The following is a 20455-nucleotide window of genomic DNA, read 5'->3' on the forward strand; positions in this document are numbered from 1 at the left end:
GAAAAAAACTCTCCAAAAGTTCATTTGGAAAAACAAAAGACCCCAAATAGCCACAGCAATCCTGAGAAAGAAGAGTAAAGTAGGAGGGATCTCAATACCAGATTTCAAGCTGTATTACAAAGCCACTGTTCTCAAAACAGCCTGCTACTGGCACAAGAACAGACATATAGATCAATGGAATAGAATCGAGAACCCAGATATCAACCCAAATCACTATGCTCAGTTAATATTTGATAAAGGAGGCACGAACATACAATGGAGTCAAGACAGTCTCTTCAATAAATGGTGTTGGGAAAATTGGACAGATACATGCAAAAGAATGAAACTTGATCATCAACTTACACCATACACAAAAAATAAACTCAAAATGGATATAGGACTTAAACATAAGACGGGAAACCATAAAAATACTAGAAGCATCCACAGGCAGCAAAATCTCAGACATATGCCAAAAGAACTTCTTCACTGATACTGCCCCTAGGGCAATGGAAGCTAAAGAGAAAATAAACAAATGGGACTACATCAAAATAAAAAGCTTTTTTACAGCAAAAGAAACCATCAACAAAACAACAAGAAAGCCCACTGTGTGGGAGAACATATTTGCAAATGTTACCACTGATAAAGTTTTACTCTCCAACATTTACAGACAGCTTATAGAACTAAATAAAAGGAAGATGAATGATCCAATTAAAAAATGCGCAATGGAACTAAATAGAATATTTTCAAAAGAAGACAGATGGAAGGACAAAAGGCACATGAAACATGCTTAAAGTCACTAATTATCCGAGAGATGCAAATCAAAACAACAATGCGGTACCATCTCACACCTGTCAGAATGGCCAACATCAACAAATCAACAAACGACAATGTTGGCGAGGTTGCGGAGAAAAAGGAACCCTCGTGCACTGCTGGTGGGAATGCAGACTGGTGCAACCACTGTGGAGAACAGTATGGAGTTTCCTCAAAAAACTGAAAATGGAACTCCCATTTGACCCAGTAATCCCACTCCTAGGAATATATCCCAAGAAACTAGAAACACCAATCAGAAAGGATATATGCACCCCTATGTTCATAGCAGCACAATCTACAATAGCTAGAATTTGGAAACAACCTAGGTGCCCGTCAGCAAATGATTGGATCAAAAAATTATGGTACATCTACACAATGGAATACTATACTGCCATAAAAAAGAAGGAATTCTCATGAATTGGAGAACATCATGCTGAGTGAAATAAGCCAGTCAATGAAAGAGAAACACCACATGACCTCACTCATTTATGGATAATAAAGAACATTATAAACTGATGAGCCAAAAGATAGATATAGAGACAGTAAAGCAACAAGCAGACTGTCAAATTACAGTGGGGAGGGGAGGGAGATCTGGGGGAGATAAGAGATCAACCGAAGGACTTGTATACATGCATATAAGTACAACCAATGGACACAAAACTCTGGGAAGGGAGGGTATGAATTGGGGGGTAGGGGGATGGTAAGATATGTACACAGATAATAATTTAATAAAAAAATAAAGTTAGAAAATTGAGATATCAAAAAAATTATATATATATATATATATATATATATATATATATATATATATATATATATATGGCTAATATGCTAAGTGTCCCTCCCTTTATCTGACCAGTTGCTATGATGTGCACTGACCACCAGGGGGCAGACGTTCAATGTGGGAGCTGCCAAGCTGCCGTGACTTGGCAGTAATGGTTCTCGGGTGATGCAACCCAAAACCAGAGAGAAGGGAGCCCGATTCCAACTTTGGCCATGGATTATGTTGTTGTTGGAACACTGTCTGTCCCAAATCTGGTTACTGCACACTTGCATTTGCATTCCACATAGCAACTTTGCAGAGTGCCCTGTCGTACTCCAGGAGCTCTTGGGGGATGTCAGAGAGCCAGTTTCAGCCTGATCCCCACAGGCCAGGGTGAAGGACCCCACCTGCCGGAAAGACCCCATTCACTGAGCAGACGCCTTTCGAGTTACAGCACGACCCCAGGTGCTGTAGCGGCCGGCCAGGGAGGGACCGCTTGGCTCCAGGGCATGTCCAAGCTGTCTTGCCCAGTCCCACCCTGCCAGCCACCTTCTAATTAATTTCCTTTCAACGTGCACACATCCGTGCACCAGGTCACTAGTAATATAAGAAAGTATAATGTGCAGGCTTAGTGCAAAATGTCAAAAGGTTTGTGCTTCTTTTAGCCTAAAACACCGGGAACCCTTAGTGGACATGCATTGTTTTATCAACCCAAACCTTCCCTCTCTTGTTCTGTACAGACCTCCCAGCTCCTGCCACACTGTCCCAAGCACATCTATCTGCAGGCCCCTGAACAGCAAGAAGCAAATTTACTCATGTTGAACCCGACACCTACTGTACAACATCCTGGTGTTCACATGACAGCCATGTCTGACAAAGGAATGAACCAACTGAAGTAATAATGCAAGTAGAGGCAAGACTACTCATAAGCGGGTTACCCCAACCTTCCATCTCAACCCCACGCAGCCCCAGAACCCCAGATCCCCACCACACAACATCTGAGGAGTAACGCCAGGCACTCTCAGACCCTGCTCCAGCATTCAAGGTGACACAGGCTCTGGTTGGTCCATACTCACACCTGACTAACGTTAACATCCTCCTTCATGATACGCCAGTGAGAGGTGATGGCACCTCTCACACACACTTGTCACACACTGGGCAAGAAGAACAGGTCTCCTCCTTTTCTTCTTTGGTGCCCCAAGAAGTGTCCACTTGCATGTGTGACATGGCCGCCCCATTAGGACCACTGAGAACATGTATATCTATCGACTGCCAACAAATCCAAATCACCATTCTGTTGGCAAGTGAGAAGGGAAAGCAATTTAACAGTATCTGTCAACCTTCCTGCAAAGAAAATCTCTTTTCCGTAGTTACCCAAAATCGATTCCAACTGCAAGCAACCAAGAATTGTACTTGATATTCAAGGGTGACAGAATATCAAATGGAGATTAGCAGAACGATGGATCAAGAGTCCCAAGCATGTTAGCACATGAGGGTTAACAGAATTCGCCGGAATTGTTTCAATGGAGGGTTGGGGCAGGAGACCCACTGCAGAGAACTTCAAGATAGACTAAACAGGAAGTAGAGGATTGGTTCATAGTGAAAGGCAGTTCTTGGTCTTGTTTTAAAGTGCTAAGTACCTGCACACAGGAGGGGGAAAGTGAGTGATAACAGCAAGGCAGAAGTTAACAATCTCGGAAAGAGATGGAATAATAGATGAAGACCTGAGAAGCGATGAGAAAAGGCAGTCAGGGGGTCCCTGGCATATGCCTGCACTGTTGGACTATCTCCCTTTGCCCAGGCTGGCCCTCAGACAAAGGTGCCATGTCCTGCATCTAACCTGGACCTCTCCTTCAGGAATCACCTGCAGGAGGGATGAGCGGTGGTCTGGTTGAGCATCCGCAGACCTAGATTGTGGCCCAGCTCTGGAAGTGGACGCTTAAGCATTTCCTTTGCCCTTCTGGGTTTAATTTTTCTTACTTGACTTGATCCAGAAATCTTTATGGTATGCTTTTAAGTCTTGATTTCTATAATTCTTAACTTCTTCCCATATCATAACTTTTCTTAAGTTCAAAAAGATGCCTTCTTTATTCTCTAATTTCCTCTTTATTCTTATTTCCCAAAATAAACTACCTTACCTGACATTTTTTACCTATTAACTTTTATCACAGTTTTTCATCTATATTTTCTCTTCTACTAAACCTCAAACATGAGGGCAAGAAGAAAATAGGCATCAACAGTACTGACCCACCAGGTGGTAGTGGTGGTAGATCTCTCTACTGTATTTCCCCTGGCTTTATTTAGGTATAACTGACAAAACTGTATCCATTATTTTTGTATTGTTTTATGGAGAAAGCAAAGGAAACTACCCAAGTAGAAGAATAACACCAAAAATCAATCATTTCCACAGAGAAGACCTTACAATACTCCGGAATATTTAAGATATGTTTTTTCTGCCGCCAGGACCGGTTTGGCTCAATGGATAGAGCATCGGCTTGGGGACTAAAAGGTCCCGGGTTCGATTCTGGTCAAGGGCATGTACCTTGGTTGCAGGCATATCCCCAGTAGGGGGTGTGCAAGAGGCAGCTGATCAATGACTCTCCCGCATCGATGTTTCTAACTCTCTAGCTCTCTCCCTTCCTCTCTGTACAAAATCAATAAAATATAAAATTTAAAAAAAGATATGTTTTTTCTTTGTGTTGAATAGATTGCCTGTGTAGACAGTTATACAAAGACTAGGAAAAATAGAGTGGGATAGAGGTGATGCCTCTCCATCTTTTCTGCCTACCTGCACGTTCTAAATTCTCTACAATAAACATGTATTACTACTTTCTAAGTTTTTTCAACATAATTTCAAAGGGCAAAAATATCTGCTATGGTCCAAAGAGTCTAAGTGGGCAAGAAAACAAAATAAAAGGTCTACTTTAAAATATGCTTTTATATACAATCCTACTTGTTTGCCTCGACAAAATAACATCTATTTTTAATTCAATGACAATAGAATGTGGATGCACACGTACACACACACATTAACAGCTAACCACTCAAGCCTAAACTTGAGTATAAATTATGTTACTTTTGATACCAGTGAACTTTTAAACCCATCCTTACAAAAATCAGAGTAGAAAATAGAGTGCTGTGAGTCTTACATGAACCTAACAGGAAGCGCCCAGCTTCTAAAACTCATTAAAGAAATGAAATAAGTAAAAAGAAAAGAAAAAAATAAAGAAAAGGGTACACTAACTCCTTGTACTTTTCAATTCAAGAGGTCAAGAGTGAAAAATGACCCCAATATGTCAAGAAAATAGGAACTGTCTAGTTTTGTGAGTGGGCATAAATATTTATGGAACTTCATGCATTATTGGCTTTATTTCTTAAAAGTACAGAAGCAGAGGGGAAACTCTGAAATGGTTCTCAGATGAAAAGCAATCTTACGACTACCAGGGGTGCAAAGCACCCAGCACGGCTGGCTTCGTGGGGTGGCAGCTGTGGCGTGCGAGGAGGCCGCCCAGCAGTGCCTCGTCTGTTTCTGCTAGGAACTCCGAGGCCTTCCATTTGCTTTTCTATTAACTCTGATCTTTCTTAGATTTGAATTTGAGCTACAACCGAGTGTTTCACTGCACAAGAACAAAACAGGGTACAGTATGTGGTGCTGTGAAAGGAAATGCAGGTCACGCCATCCACACGCTCCTGGTCAGGCCTTTCTTTAGAGCACTCCTTCCTCATCAATCTGGGGTTCGGTGTAACTCATCACATGGAATGGTGGCATTTCATTAAGCCCAAGAAGGTTAAAGTTCTATCAAAGGAAAAGAAAACTAAGGTTTTCCATAAAGAAAATGCGTGTGCCCATCTTTTATCAACACTAAAATGCAATGCTGGTTTCATTAGATTTAAGCATACCAAAAATTTAATGAACTTTAGATTAAAAATTTATCACAATAATGAATCTGCTATCAAGATTTTTCTTTCTTTGATATAAATAAAAACTTCTCTGATATTTTATTTAGTTTTTTAATAGAGATCTGAACAACTTCTTTAGTATTTATTAAACACCAAAATGCAAAACTATAAGTCATAAGACTAAGTGTTTGAAAGAGAAAAGGTTACAGCGAACTTCGGCCTCACATTCGGTAAGTGAGGGAAGACACAGAGGGAGGAAAGGAGCCAGAGACACATGTAGATAAACTTCGGGTTCTTTCACGGCCACAACTACAGTCTGTTCCTCGCACATCAGCCACCGGCGCCCTGCAGCCTTGTTTCCTGCCTCTTGCTCTTGACATGCAATAAAGGTCCTAGGCGTCACCTCAGTACTGTATATTAGCATTATCATCTTTTTCCCAACTTTCAATCTAGTTCAAAAAAATTACCTGAGTTAAGCTTTTTCTTTATGAAACTTAGCAACCTATACATATCCCTTTGGTATGAGAAGCTAATTATGTCAGCATTTCATATATAAATCAATCTGAGATTGTAGAAGTTACTGAAGGTCAGAGAGCTACTTGACTTAGAGAGCAAGGATGAAAATGAAATCTTTGATTATCATCTCCAGAACTGTTTTTCAGAAAAGGTATATCCTATTTACTAGTATACACATCTAATGAACTTAAACATTCAAGGTTTAATATCAGCCAATTCTTAACGATTACACTGGTAAAACTATAATAAGGTCAACAGAGACTTAGGTTTCAGGGTGAAAAGCTGCTTTAGACTTTGCAGAGTAAACTTAATGTGGCAAATAATGAGAGAGAGAGACCTCAGACACTCTGAAGATTTTTTGAAATGCACAGTTTATTTACTGGCATTTTATTCCACATTTATTGTATAATTCCCAAAATTCTTTCTAGAAAGCAGGCTACCAAATTAAGAATACCTAATATATTTTTCTACACAACCATTTAAAACTGAACACTAACTGAGCAGTTCATATGTGTGCCAATTCTGCCATCTTCTGGTTACAAATGGAATCACAGTTGTTGATAAAACTACAACAGTATTTATCAATCCTAATATACCTTTCTTAGGGTTTAAATTTTATCTATTGATATTGGAACATAAGTTCATCACACCTTTCTTCCTCATAAGACTCTTTCCATGTACACATAGAGCCAATAGGCATAAGAAAAAATTAAATTTGTAGGTATTAGTCTCTTGCATGACAAGACTAATGTCTTGATAATCCAAACAGAAAGTTAGTATCTTCTCAAGAAAAACAATTAATTTGTCTATTAGGCTCTGTGCCTAAAAGTTGTTCACATAATTTTACACATCCCAAGACGTAAGCTTCAGATGGCTTTTTCCCCCACTTTTGTATCAGAAATGAGCCATGAATTTGACCCCAAATGCAAGGGAAAAGTAAAAATAAACAGAATTATACCAAACTAAAAAGCTTCTGCACAGCAAAAGAAACCATCAACAAAACAAAAAGGCAACCAACTGAAAGAGAGAGGATACTTGCAAATGATACATCTGATAAAGGGCTAATATCCAAAATATACAAGGAATTCATACAACTCAACAACAAAATGTCCAATTAAAAAATGGGCAGAAGACCTAGACATTTTTCCCAAGAAGACATACCATCTCCCAACAGATATATGAAAATATGCTCAACTTCACTAGCTATAAGAAAAATGCAAATCAAAACCACAATGTGATACCACTCACAGCTATTAGAATGGCTACTATCGAATAAAACAAAAAATAACAAGTATGGGAGAGGGTGTGGAGAAAAGGGAATCTTCATAAACTGCTGGTAGGATTATATATTGGTACATCCTTGATGGGAAACAGTATGAGGTTCCTAAAAAAATTTAGAACTACCATATGACCCAGCAATCCCTCTTCTGGGTATCCTATATAATAAAAGGCTAACGTACAAAGGCTAATTCAATCGAACGGCGAACGACCAGTCGCTGTGATGTGCGCTGACCACCAGGGGCAGACACTCAATGCAGGAGCTGCCCCCTGGTGGTCAGTGTGCTCCCACAGGGGGAGCGCTGCTCAGCCAGAAACCCTGAGCCCAGCTCATGGCTGGTGAGTGAGTAGTGATGGCAGGAGCCTCTCCTGCCTCTGCGGCAACACTAAGGATGTCCACTCAGGGGTCCCAGCCAGACTGCAAGAGGACACAGACCAGGGTGAGGGGAAATCCCCTTTCCCCCTTCCCTCGCCGCAAGTACACAAATGTCATGCACCAGGCCTGTGTTCTAAACAGAAAATTTGAAAACACATACTCATAAAGATAAATGTAGCCCTATGTTCACTGAAGAATTATTCACAATAACCAAGACATGGAAACAACCTAAGTCTCTTTTGATGGATGACTGGATAAAGACGTGGGACATATACGCAATGGAATACTAATCAGTCATAAAAATTAAAAAAAAAAAAAAAAGATCAAATACCGACATTTGTGACAACATGGTTGGAACTTGAAAAGTATCATGTTAAGTGAAATAAGTCAGATGGAAAAGGACAAAACCTATATGGTTTCACTTATATGTGGGATATAAAACAGAAAGCAACACATAAACAAAAACTCACCAACAGACAACAGCATGGTGGTTACCAGGGAAGGGAAGAGAGTAAAGGGAGTCAAATATATAGTGACAGGAGACTAGACTTTGGGTGGTGAGCACACAATGTAATAGTCAGATGATGCATTACTGAGTTGTACACCTGAAACTTATGTAATGTTGTTAACCAAAGTTACTTCAATAAATTTAAATTAAAAAACAAACAAACAAACAAACAAAACCCTTCCCCAATTTCCTCCTAGAACCCAATATAAGCTGACCACTCCATTGTCTCTTGGGAATTGCCTATGGTTCACCATAGCTTCATGTCCTGAAATTGCAATTCCTCAGCTATTCCCAAATAATCTCATTTGCTGCTCAATAACCTTTGTTGTTTAATTTTAAGGTTGACAGTATATAATCACAAATCAAAGCAATCTGTGAGTGACATTCAATTCATGATACTACCAAGACTCCTAATCAGGGGTCCTCAAACTTTTTAAAGTGGGGGCCAGATCACAGTCCCTCAGAGAGCTGGAGGGCCGGACTATATGAACTACTAATTCCTACTGTAACACCTCGGCTGCGCTCACTGCCCAAAAAACCTGGCGGGCCGGGTCAGACTCCTCTGCGGGCCGCATGTGGCCCGAGGGCCGTATTTTGAAGATGCCTGCCCCTAATCTTAAGAAACAAAGGTTTGTCACTGACCAAGTGCAGACACACACAAACGCAACTTCAGCAGTTGGTCCTTGAAGAGAAGTAGTCAGGTTGTCCGTTTACAATGCGATGGCACTAACTGACCAAGAAACACTCCTGTGGTTTAAACTGGTTTCTTCACCTTCATCATCTCATAGCAAAGTCACATTCTTTGTTTTTATGAAAGCTGAACTTCATGTGGCCCATAAATTGATACTGCTCTTAAATAAAAAGCCAGGGCAATGTCCTTTGCCTCTGGTCCACTAACTTACTAGGATAATCAGTGAAATGCACCTTCCTCGCTCACGAATCAACACCATCTGAACGAATACTACATACTCCTCACAGAAAGACAGAAAGCCCAAGAACAGTCCACCATCTGAAATGTGTTAGACCAGTGGTTGGCAGACTCATTCATTAGTCAACAGAGCTAAATATCAACAGTACAACGATTGAAATTTCTTTTGAGAGACAAATTTTTTAAACTTAAACTTCTTCTAACACCACTTCTTCCAAACAGACTTGCCCAGGCCATGGTATTTTGTGGAAGAGCCACACTCAAGGGGCCAAACTGCGAGCCGCAGTTTGCAGACCACTGGTTTAGGGTTTTTAATAAAAAATTTAAAAGTCTGTCTGCCATATGTACTTAATGTCCTGAAGTGAAAAAGGTCCCCAGGCACACTGACAAGCAAACAGGAGACCAGGCAAAGGCCCTCCACACAGGCACGTCCTGAGATGCATCACAAGGAAGAGCCTATCAGAGTGTGGTTGGGTATCTGAAGGGTCGCTCTAAGCTTTTAATTGGGCAGCAAATCCCGAGCACAATCTGCAACTCTGCTCCCATCCGCCTTCCAACACCAGCAGTTCTGCTGTCACATGCTGTGAGCGCCATGAGCAAAGAGCCATACTGCACTGCAGGACAGCCAGCACAGCCTCACCCAACTGCCTAGAACCCGAATACAACCAAACAAGAGTCTGGCCAAGCATCACCACAACTGCAAGTCCTCCAGGCAACCTCCTGACAGCAGCACCAATGCAGCCAGTCCCCTAAACAGCATCAATGCAGCCAGTCCTCCAGACAGACAGCCCAATGCAGCCAGTCCTCCCGACAGAGAGCCCCAATGCAGCCAGTCCTCCCGACAGACAGCCCCAATGCAGCCAGTCCTCCAGACAGACAGCCCCAATGCAGCCAGTCCTCCAGACAGACAGCCCCAATGCAGCCAGTCCTCCAGACAGACAGCCCCAATGCAGCCAGTCCTCCCGACAGACAGCCCCAATGCAGCCAGTCCTCCTGACAGACAGCTGAATGCAGCCAGTCCTCCCGACAGACAGCCCCAATGCAGCCAGTCCTCCGGACAGACAGCTGAATGCAGCCAGTCCTCAGGCAGCCAATTCTGTGATGAGACGGAACAAAAACCACGTGTTAATACTCATTGAGCCCCAATGGACTGTGAACAAAGGAGGTCCACGCCCTCAGCCCTAGAGCAGCTACCTGGTAACATAAATTGCCTTCAGTCTCTGGCTCTTCTAGGCATGGCCTTGAAGAAAACGTCCGAACTGGCCCAACAACATGCACTTCATGTCTGAATGTACTGCCACCCTCAAAACCAGCCAGGTGAACTGTCACACTAGATGTTTGTAGGTTTCCTCGTGTCCTGCACTACTGAAATAATTCTGTGAAAATAGTTACTATGGAGGTATAAATTAAATCCTGAATCAATGGTGCTAAAGTACCAGTGAGCACCAAAATCATCTCAGAACTTGTTTACAAATGCAGGCCTCTGGAAGACTTTGCCATCTCCAAAAACCTTCACTTGTCACCAGCTGTGCACACAATTGATCCTAAAGTAGGTGCTCCTTGGGTCACACCCGCAGAAGCCCTGTGAGAGGCTGGCAGAGAAGCATTTGCAAAGCATAGTATAATGTACTTCCTACTTCCTCATACCCCAATCTGCATGAGTGAGGATATCCACCCACCTCACCCACGCACACATTAAATGCACAAGGCTGCTTTTGGCTGCAAAGAAATTTCAATATTCTTTCATTTTTCCAAACATCAACTAAGGCCCAAAGCTGGATAAGACCAGGGAAGAGTCAAATTCTAAAGCCTTAAAAAAAAAAGTCACTAACACTGTAATGTTATAGCATCTGTTATATTAGAGTAAACCTGCCTGACCATTCTGGTCTAATTAGATTCTGCTTTGTGCAGGGCTTTTTCTGTGTCTGTGAAAACTGAGCTGTGAAATAACTGAGGTGGGGATTTAGAGACTTGGTACAGCAAACTTCTTAATAAAAATGGCACAAACCGTTTGTGGGGAACCTGGCGCCAAACCATTCGTAGACGACCTGCTTCTGGGTCGGGGTTTCGTACGTAGCAGAGCAGCTCCCTCGCTACGATCTATTGAAAGTCAACCCTCCACACAAGTGTTTGCAAAACAAGGAAAAAAAATGGCACAAATGGGACTCTTCTTACTATTGTCACATATTAAATCTTATTTGATCCATTTTACTGTATTCCAAATTACAAACATCAGGTAGAAGATTGTAATTATACTTTTACTGGTTTTGTCATTAAGTTGTGTGTGGTTTTTTTTTTTTTGTCATTAAGTTTTAATCAAGCTGCTGCTACAGAAAAATGGTTAAGAGGGCAGGGCTCTTCTGCTTCTAAGTTTCCTTCACACAGTTATAGTTACTACAGCAGAATGGAAGTGGACACATCCGTAAGATATTGTTTCTAAGAAATGTGTATCAGACAATCCTATATCCAAGTAAGCGGACTACACAGCAATGACCAAACATCTCTGTACCTCTCTGACCACGTGTTTGTTTTCTAGTCCATTTTATTTTACCTGTAAAAATTTGTTTCTCCTAAATTCATCCATTTCTTTCTCTTGCTTTCAGCAACACTTTTATGAATCTGAATCAAAAAGTTTATGCTCTGTGAAACTAAAATAAGTTATTGAAACAGGAGAGTAGTACCTACATTCCTCAAGTATTTACTGATAAAAGTTTTTACTGAATGGCTTTGAGATGTTTTTAATGAAAGTTCAGAGATAGAGCCTCAGAACCAACATTTCCACAAACTTCCTACACTTGACAATGTTTTCAGCATACTAAACCATGACTAAATTTAAAATCATTCAAAAGTCAACATCAAGAGATGTTTCAACTATGAAGTCAATCTACATACCCGCTGCTAATAAATTCTCCACTTAAATTTCTCCAGGCATCACAAAAACTATCAAAAGGCATGTAACATCAGGTCTCACTACCAAAGGAACTACGGAAACCCTAAAAGACCTAATAAAAATGTCCTAGAATTGTATATTTCCACTCTTACAATACTTGTCTCCCAACTAAAGGCTACTTACAGCACCTCCTTTGTCTAGCGGTTCACACTCAGAATATTACAAGAGCTTCTACACTTTTTTTTCTTCTTTATTAAGGTATTATGTATGTGTCCTTATCTCCCCATTACCCCACCACCTCCCAACTCATGCCCTCACCCCGCTGGTGTCTGTGTCCATTGGTTAGGCTTATATGCATGCAGTCCTTTGATCTATGCCCGTTATCCCCACCCTCCCCTACCTTCCCTCTGAGGTTTAATGGTCTGATCGATGCTTCTCTGTCTCTGGATCTGTTTCTGTTCATCAGTTTATGTTGTTCATTATATTCCATAAATGAGTGAGATCATGTGATATTTATCTTTCTCTGCCTGGCTCATTTCACTCAGCATAATGCTCTCCAGTTCCATCCATGCTGTTGTAAATGGTAAGAGTTCTTTCTTTTTTATAGCAGCATAGTATTCCATTGTATGGATGTACCACAGTTTTCTAATCCACTCATCTACTGATGGGCATTTAGGCTGTTTCCAAATCTTAACTATGGTGAATTGTGCCGCTATGAACATAGAGGTGCATATGTCCTTTCTGATTGGTGTTTCTAGTTTCTTGGGATATATTCCTAGCAGTAGAATTACTGGTCAAATGGGAGTTCCATTTTTAGGTTTTTGAGGAAACTCCATACTGTTCTCCATGGTGGCCACACCAGTCTGCATTCCCACCAGCAGTGCACAAAGGTTCCTTTTTCTCCGCATCCTCGCCAGCACTTGTCATTAGTTGATTTGTTGATGATAGCCATTCTCACAGGTGAGATGGTATCATATTTTCCTTTTGATTTGCATCTCTCGGATGATTAGTGACTTTGAGCATGTTTTTATATGTCTCTTGGCCTTCCTTATGTCCTTTTCCGAAAAGTATCTGTTTAGATCCGTTGCCCATTTTTTGATTGGGTTGTTTAGCTTCCTTTTGTTAAGTTGTACGAATGAGCTTCCATATTTCAAAGGTGTCAGTTACAGCCCTGGCCAGTGTGGATCAATGATAAAGGGTGTCAGCCCATGCACCAACACCCCATCAAGGGCACAAACCTGGGGTGCAGGTTCAATCCTCATCCCTAGTCATTTGGGGTGAATGAGGGAGGCAACCATTCAATTATCTTTTTGTCATTGCTTTCCAATTTTACTTCATTATAATCAGCAACCAAATGATTGCATGATATTGTCTCTACACTATTTGTTTTAAGTTGCTTGTGGATTACTGGGTTATACATTTTAATTAATATTCCCAATATATGTCATAAAAATTAATAATCTTTGTTAGGTGCAGCTCTATACATAGCTATTAGATAACTCCTGCTGTTGTGTTGATAGGTAGATTACACTTTTAATCATTTCTCCTTATAATTCTGGAAATTCTTGTTTTATATTTTGAGCATGGGCTGTGTAGTACAGGTTCTGGTTCATTACATCTCTCAGGAGAACTGTTCCTTGTATCGTTATACAATGTTCTCTTTGGTTTTTGCTTTCAGTCTTTTTTGTGTGGTATTAACATTATTCTATCAGTGCTTCCAGTTAGTATCTCTGTATCAGGCAGGGTGGGTCAGAAGTAGAACCACTATGACTGATCAGAATGGTGGTTATAAGAATGTGAACAGTAACTGTGACAGCTGGGTAAGCAGTTTATGTACAACTTTAACTCCTGTGTCTAGTTTTGGGACAGAAGTCACAGGGCAGGGGATCAGGAAGGAAAGAGGGATGTAATATGGGGAAATCTAGGACAAACGCACGTTGTCTCTGAGTTGGTGAGGGTGACCTGCAGAACAGGCTGCCAACCTCACCACAGCACCCACACCTCTGGACTCAGATGGCAGAGAAGCTGAAGGGAGCTGCAGCAGCTGCCCGAGGCCCCAGGTCAGGGAGGAAGTGAATGAAGTACAAGCACGCCTGACCCTACACCAACCTTCCAGGCATAAACACACCTGCGTCACTTCCACCTTACGTAAACCTCTTGTACAAATGCTTCCTGTCGTCAGCCTCGCCTGGACCCACCTGGAAAGGGAGTTCTGGGAAAAAGTTTCAGCCCAGTTCTATGTGGACACAGTACAAAGCCACCACAATTTGCATGGATATTTTCTTCCCTCTTAATTTCATTCTTTCTTTTTCAGGCCAGTCTCTTGCATATAGCACACAGTTGGATTTTTCTTTCATCCTATCCAGAATCTATCTTTTAATGATCATGTTTAACCCATTTACATTTATTAAAATTTATAACTTTCATACTTAAAAATACTGTTTTTATCTCATTAAAAAATTAATTATCTGTAAGGAGACTGTGCATATATGAAGATACATGCATAATTATATTTCTGAAATAGTTTATATTCATGTTACTTACCACTTCTCCAGCAGAGGCAGCCAACATGTGCTTCACAGGCGTCAAATGCGAGGACGAATCCGTGTGCAAAAGCCATTTCACATAATCATAGGTGATAAAAAAGGCAGCAGCTGGAATTTAAACAAGCCAGTCTTTCACAACGTTAAGAAATACGTTTGTTAAAAAAAATTATAACTTTAGTTAATAAATTGACTTAACAAGATAAAAATAATAAACATATACTCTTTCCCTACTCCCCTCACTTTTGCAGAAGTTTCCAAACCCATATATTATGCCCGACCCTGGACTTAGGAAAATGCAGAAGACATGACACCTGCCCCAAAGGAGCCTACTAGATAACCTAGTATTTACCGTTTTGTACTAACAAATCACTTGACGTTTTTAGTAAGCTTTCTAGAAAGGGATATAAATATCCCTATACAAACATAAAAAAATCAGTATAGACAAGTTAAAATTGCAAACATAAACCTTAACTTAATAAAACACCTGATATTTTATTGCTGTTTATTCAAAATAATCATGGGTACTTTTTACTACATCAACCCACTTTACATCAAGGAGGCAATTAAAACTGGAAATCAACATCTCCAACAGCTACTCCTATTACTATGCACTGATCTCCGCTGCACAGAGGGCTTTACGGCCTGTATCATGAACCAAAAATGTTTATCACTTCCACAAAAGATAAGGCATAGAAAATAAATAAAAGACAAATTCGCCTTTTGGAAGGCATCTGAACATGTTATGTTAAAGTCTGAAACACACAGGAAAGATAGTGAAGCTTTACTGTTAACACTCTTGGGCTGCAAACAGATGCACATCCATGGAAGAGCAAAGACCCACGTAAGCAGTTTGATAAAGTCACCGCAGGTCCCTGTTTCCATCTGTGCTTCCTACTGTGGCCCGCGCACGCACTCCTTTAGCCACTCCTTAAAATACAACTGGAGCAGCTCCAACTGCATTCAGCTAAGCTCCACCTGCTACACAATCCGCCCTCCCACCCCCGCTGGAGAAGGGAGAAAGACTGCTAAAACTTCCAGGTTTTCAGGGTTAACCACCTCAACCTGGTCAGACCATATTGCTCCTTTCATGACAGACAAAGTCCTTTAGAACTGTAAGCCCAAGTCCCCTGGGTGACACCCATGAAAGCCCTTGCTAATTGGAAATGATGGCAAAATAAGGTGCCAAAGGAGGCTCTAGGCAAGTTACAACAAAGAAGATGGGTGGGCTGTGGGATAGCTATAGGCTCTTGTAGCTCTTAAAAAAACAAAACAAGCAAAGCAAAACAGAAAAACACTTCTATGGCTTTTCTACATTCCCTTCTAAAGGGAGTAGGGATGCATAATCAGGTCTTTCTGTCTCCTCTTTCGACCTTCAGTCCCCTTCACCACCACCAACTCACCCCCGCAGAATACATTCTCAAAAAAAGGCTACAGCCACTTGTGGGGGCCCTGACCAGAGTCCACTGGAGGTTCAAGGCCTACTCACTATACACATGCGAGCAGCCACGGACACAGTAGTATTACTGTGTTAAAGGCCCCTTTGCCCTACACAGGCACCAGGCGATGACGCAGCAGGAACAATGTTCCCCTTATAGAGCCTGCTCATGTTAACGTAGCACGAGCTTCACTAGCTGGCAGGAGCCTCTTGTTTGAGGATGTATACAAGCTGCCAGATGAGCCAGTTTTTGGCTACTTTGTTCGAAATTACCCATGTCCCACTTACCTACTGCCTCCATGTATAGAGGGGGCAAGTCCCTGCTGAGGAACTTGCCCCCAACACCACTGAATGTTACTGACTAGGACTTGAACCAAAGCCACAGGGAAAAATGGTAATTGTGCCACATAGAAAATTTCAATTCACCAACAATTTACAGAAAACCAAAAAGACCATTTCTGAAACTCTGACACTATTTAGCCCCATCTCCAATCCAGTGATGTTCTGTGGATGGCAAAAGATAAAAAAATAAAGGGGCCTGGCAGGAGCACCACTTTATCACACACACACAACTGTGAAACCACATCTGTGTGTAAACTCCTGCTGGCGAGAATCTAAACCAGTGCTGGGAGATGAATGGAGCGCCATGTGCTTTGCAGACTGCGGTCCACACTACCCCTCCCAACAGGAATTCCCAGGTGCAATCTTCAAGGAAAAGACATCTTTAGGACAATGATGGCAATGCCATAAAAATGAAACAGACCTGGCCAGGTGGCTCAGCTGGTTGGAGCATCATCCCATGCACTAAAAGGTTTCAGGTTTGATTCCCAGTCCAGGCACATGCCTAGATTTCAGATTATCGATAGATCCCCAGTCAGGGCGCACACAGGAGGCAGCCCATCAATGCTTTTCTCTCTCCCGTGTTTCTCTCTCTCCCTCTCCCTTCCTTCCTCTCTCTAAACATAGCCTCCGGTGAGGATTAAAAACAAAAACTGATGAAGATAGGGACCTAGTAATAGGTATCCAGTAACATATGCCTTTCTATTTCCTTGTTCAAAGATTCCCAAATTTGTCTGCTGATTAAACCACCTGGAGATTTTTTTTTTTTTTTAAATTTAAACTTACAACTCCCAGCTCACAGCCCATCAATTAAATCACGATCACTGGAAGCGGGACACAGACAAGAAAACTTCACAAAATCTACTCAGCCGACCACAGGGCTGCTATGTCAAATTTAGGAACCTGCCCCCCCCCCCCACACACACACATACACAGCTATCTTGGCATTGAGTGGGTGCTCAACAAAGACATGCTATAACCAATAACTGAAAGCATTGAGACAAATACAAACTCAAGGATAATCCCTAAACAGTTTGCGGTTCTCAGGAGGGATGGAGCAGGGGAAAAGGAAACAAAGGGACCAATTACTGTTTTGTCCGTGCACTGCAAATCTCTATGTGAATGCTGTGCTCACGTGTGGACACAGGTGGACAGTCAAATGTCAAGTGAACATGAAAGAATTTCTCATAAATTATCTTGAGAAAACAGAAATCGAGCCCAGGGTTTAAGAATATCCTACAGCAGAGGCTCTATAACTGTGTGTGTGTGGTGGTGGCAGCTATTTTTTTGTTTGCTTGGTTGCTTTCCAATGCCACACAAAACATCAGCAAACAATTAAAATGAGGTAAATATCTGAAAAAAGTATATCAACAAGTGGATTAAATAGGACAGATGATACTGATTCTAGAATAAGAAGCCATACATCACATAATGTGACTTTAAACCTAAAACTAAAGCAAGACACTGGAAGAGAGTATCGAGGAGGCTGGTAGAATTGGTTGCATCAGCTAAGAGCAATTTTGTGAAGACAAAAAAGGTGTAATGCCTCTTAGATTCATCGGCTTCAAAGACTCTCCGAGGCAGTGGCTATTAAACTCACCTTCGCATTGGAATCACATGGGAAGCTATTAAAACCTTGCAAAGCCCAGACCAATTAAACTTCTGGGTATGACACAGGCATCAGTAATTCTTAAAACTTCTCAGGAGATTTCAATGAGCAGGCGAGGTTGAGAACCTGCTGTACGGCATCACAATCAATGTCAGAACACTTTAAGGATTCTAACTGGAAATGTTAACAACAAAAACCATTTTTAAAAGATTGCTCATATTTTTTCTATTACAAACACAGTGGAATGGGATCTATAGCTGATTAAAATAATTGGTTAATGAATGGAAAACAAATTCAGAAGATAAGCCACCACAGGTAAGAAATTCTATTGTAGTACCACCACGCACCAAACTGAAAATAATCCTATTATCTTGGCTTTATGACAGGAGAATACCAATACAATTTTTACCATTAGGAAAGGATCCAATAGCAGTAGAAGGAACGCCAGCATATATTCCACGAAAACCACCAGCCTTATTAAATCCTTGGGGACTCTGCAGCCGCGTTTTAATGGTATCCAGAGGAAATAATATCAAATCAACAGAGACACCTGCTACCCCACCAGCCTTGAAAAAAAGAGGGTGGGGGAAGAAAAGGGAAAATAGGTTACAATAAAATAAGCTCTCTGCCATTTGGGGGCAGTGATACGAAGGTAGTCTTTAAGCATATTTCTCATAATTGTCAGTTCATGGACTATTTGGCACAGTCAAAAGACCTGCTCCCTAAATCTAGAGATTTTCTAGGGGAAACCACCATTATTGTACTATATTTTCAAATTGTAAGTTTTTAAATAAATTTTTCTTTTTAAAGTGAATTTTACAATTTATTTCTAAATAAATTTGGCATTGTCAAAAGACGTGCTACCTAAATCTAGAGATTTTCCTGGGGAAACAACCATTATTGTGCTCTATTTCTAATACTTTCACATGGTTCAAAGTCTCCTTCCTTGTTCCTGCTTTGCTTGTTTTCTTATTGCATCCTTCCAAAGTTACTTTAGACATATACAAGCAAATATAAATATGTATTTTATTTTCATTTTTAAAAAATAAAAGGTGCATACAATATACACTCTGCTGAATCTTATTTTTTTCACTTAACTTATCTTGGTGATATTTTCATATCAGATCAAATGTTACATTTTTGTCTTCTTAACTGAGTGGTGAATCTGCAGTAAGACTTTTTTTTGAGACTTCTATTTTTAAACAGGTTATGAGTCTTATGAATCTAGATCCCTATTTTAAGAAGAGTGTATCTAAGGTTTGCTATTTTGTGTATATTTGAAAATTCCTTGGTAAATGTTTTAATTAAGTGAGTCAATGGGGGAAACAGAACTAAATCCCTAAAGGACATTAAACCCTGGCCTAGACTATCATCACCTCCTGAGAGGCACCATGTTGCTTAGGGATGGAAAGCTGCTCTTCAATAAGTTTAACCCTCAAGAGGATTTGGAGCATACGGAGAGTATTTTAAAACTGATTACACCTCAGTCAAATAAAAAAAAAATACTAAAAAATATAAACTCAAACACAGTATCAAAGAAAAGTCAACACACATGGTCTGAAAGCATGACATGAGATGTGCATGGAAACCAGCTTATGCAGATGGAAGAAGGGTGGAGAGGAAATTCACTGTGCTCCCACATAGGAATTCTTACACAACTGTCAACTTTTGCTATCTTGTGAAGTGTGAACCACATGACTATATTACCTATTCAAAGGGTCAAAACCTATATATTCCAAAACTTAGACTAAAAAGAATTTGTATTATTCAAACACACAGGCAAAATTCGAAATGATCAGCTGTTCCCACCTTTTGGGTTACAAAATGCTTGCACCCAGCAAACACTCTGCTCTACTTACCACTCACAACAAAACCACTGCAAGAGATCACTGGAAAAAAGAAATTGCTCTGATGAGAACGCCAATCATTAACTAGCACAGGTAAATATTCAAAATTAGTTTATACTAGAAACATTAATACTGTCCTATATGATGGGCCTGAGACACAACAGAACCTCAAAAACCATGGAAGTCTCTCTGTGAAGGACCTAAAGAGATGTCACCAAAGAGCAGAGATGTGCTAGTAGAGAATCACATGTGGTAGTAAATCACATGTGGTAGGAAAAGAATGACAAAGGACATGGGATTTCTCTCTGGATAAAAGGTAGCCTTTTCTAAGTCATGGGAAAAGGCTCATAAGTACCATAGAAAATATTTTTTAAAAAGTCAACCTTCTTCCTATTTTTTAAACATTTTACAAAATTCAGTATATATATTAAAATATTTTGCCTGCCTCTTTATTTTCTCAAAGCTCAAGAACTAATCCTGCTGAGAATATATTGTATATGACTGGATTCCTTAAGAATATTCTGCACTTCATTATAATTTTCTCTTTAATCTTAGGAAAAGGTTCCGAAAGTGCTTGATATCTACACCTCTATCTTAATCAATAAGTTAATTATACTTTTGCTCTCTTAGGCTACTTTGCATTCATTGAATCTCTGATCCTCCTTCATCAGGATTCTTTATTTGCTGAGAATAAAATGATCAGAATCAATCTACTTACTAGTGAAACATAA

The 20455-nt window shown here is 40.6% G+C and overlaps 1 protein-coding gene across 8 annotated transcripts in view; it reads right to left on the reverse strand.

The window, feature by feature from the left end:
- Nucleotides 1–20455, reverse strand: part of SLC25A26 (solute carrier family 25 member 26) — a 125163-nt gene that overhangs the window by 95991 nt on the left and 8717 nt on the right. For 6 of the 8 annotated variants that reach the window (XM_036430588.2, XM_045578952.1, XM_045578951.1 and 3 more), the window contains exons 2-3: nt 18287–18443; nt 14493–14602 (exon numbers count right to left, since the gene is read on the reverse strand). The exons of 1 other annotated variant lie outside the window; for it this stretch is intronic. In XM_036430588.2, the coding sequence (XP_036286481.1) occupies nt 14493–14602; nt 18287–18443 (267 nt within the window). The remainder of the gene's footprint in view (nt 1–14492; nt 14603–18286; nt 18444–20455) is intronic. One more of the 8 variants, XM_036430593.2, reaches the window with a different exon arrangement.

The sequence above is a fragment of the Pipistrellus kuhlii genome, unplaced genomic scaffold (genome assembly GCF_014108245.1).
Source record: "Pipistrellus kuhlii isolate mPipKuh1 unplaced genomic scaffold, mPipKuh1.p scaffold_m20_p_11, whole genome shotgun sequence".
NCBI lineage: Eukaryota > Metazoa > Chordata > Mammalia > Chiroptera > Vespertilionidae > Pipistrellus > Pipistrellus kuhlii.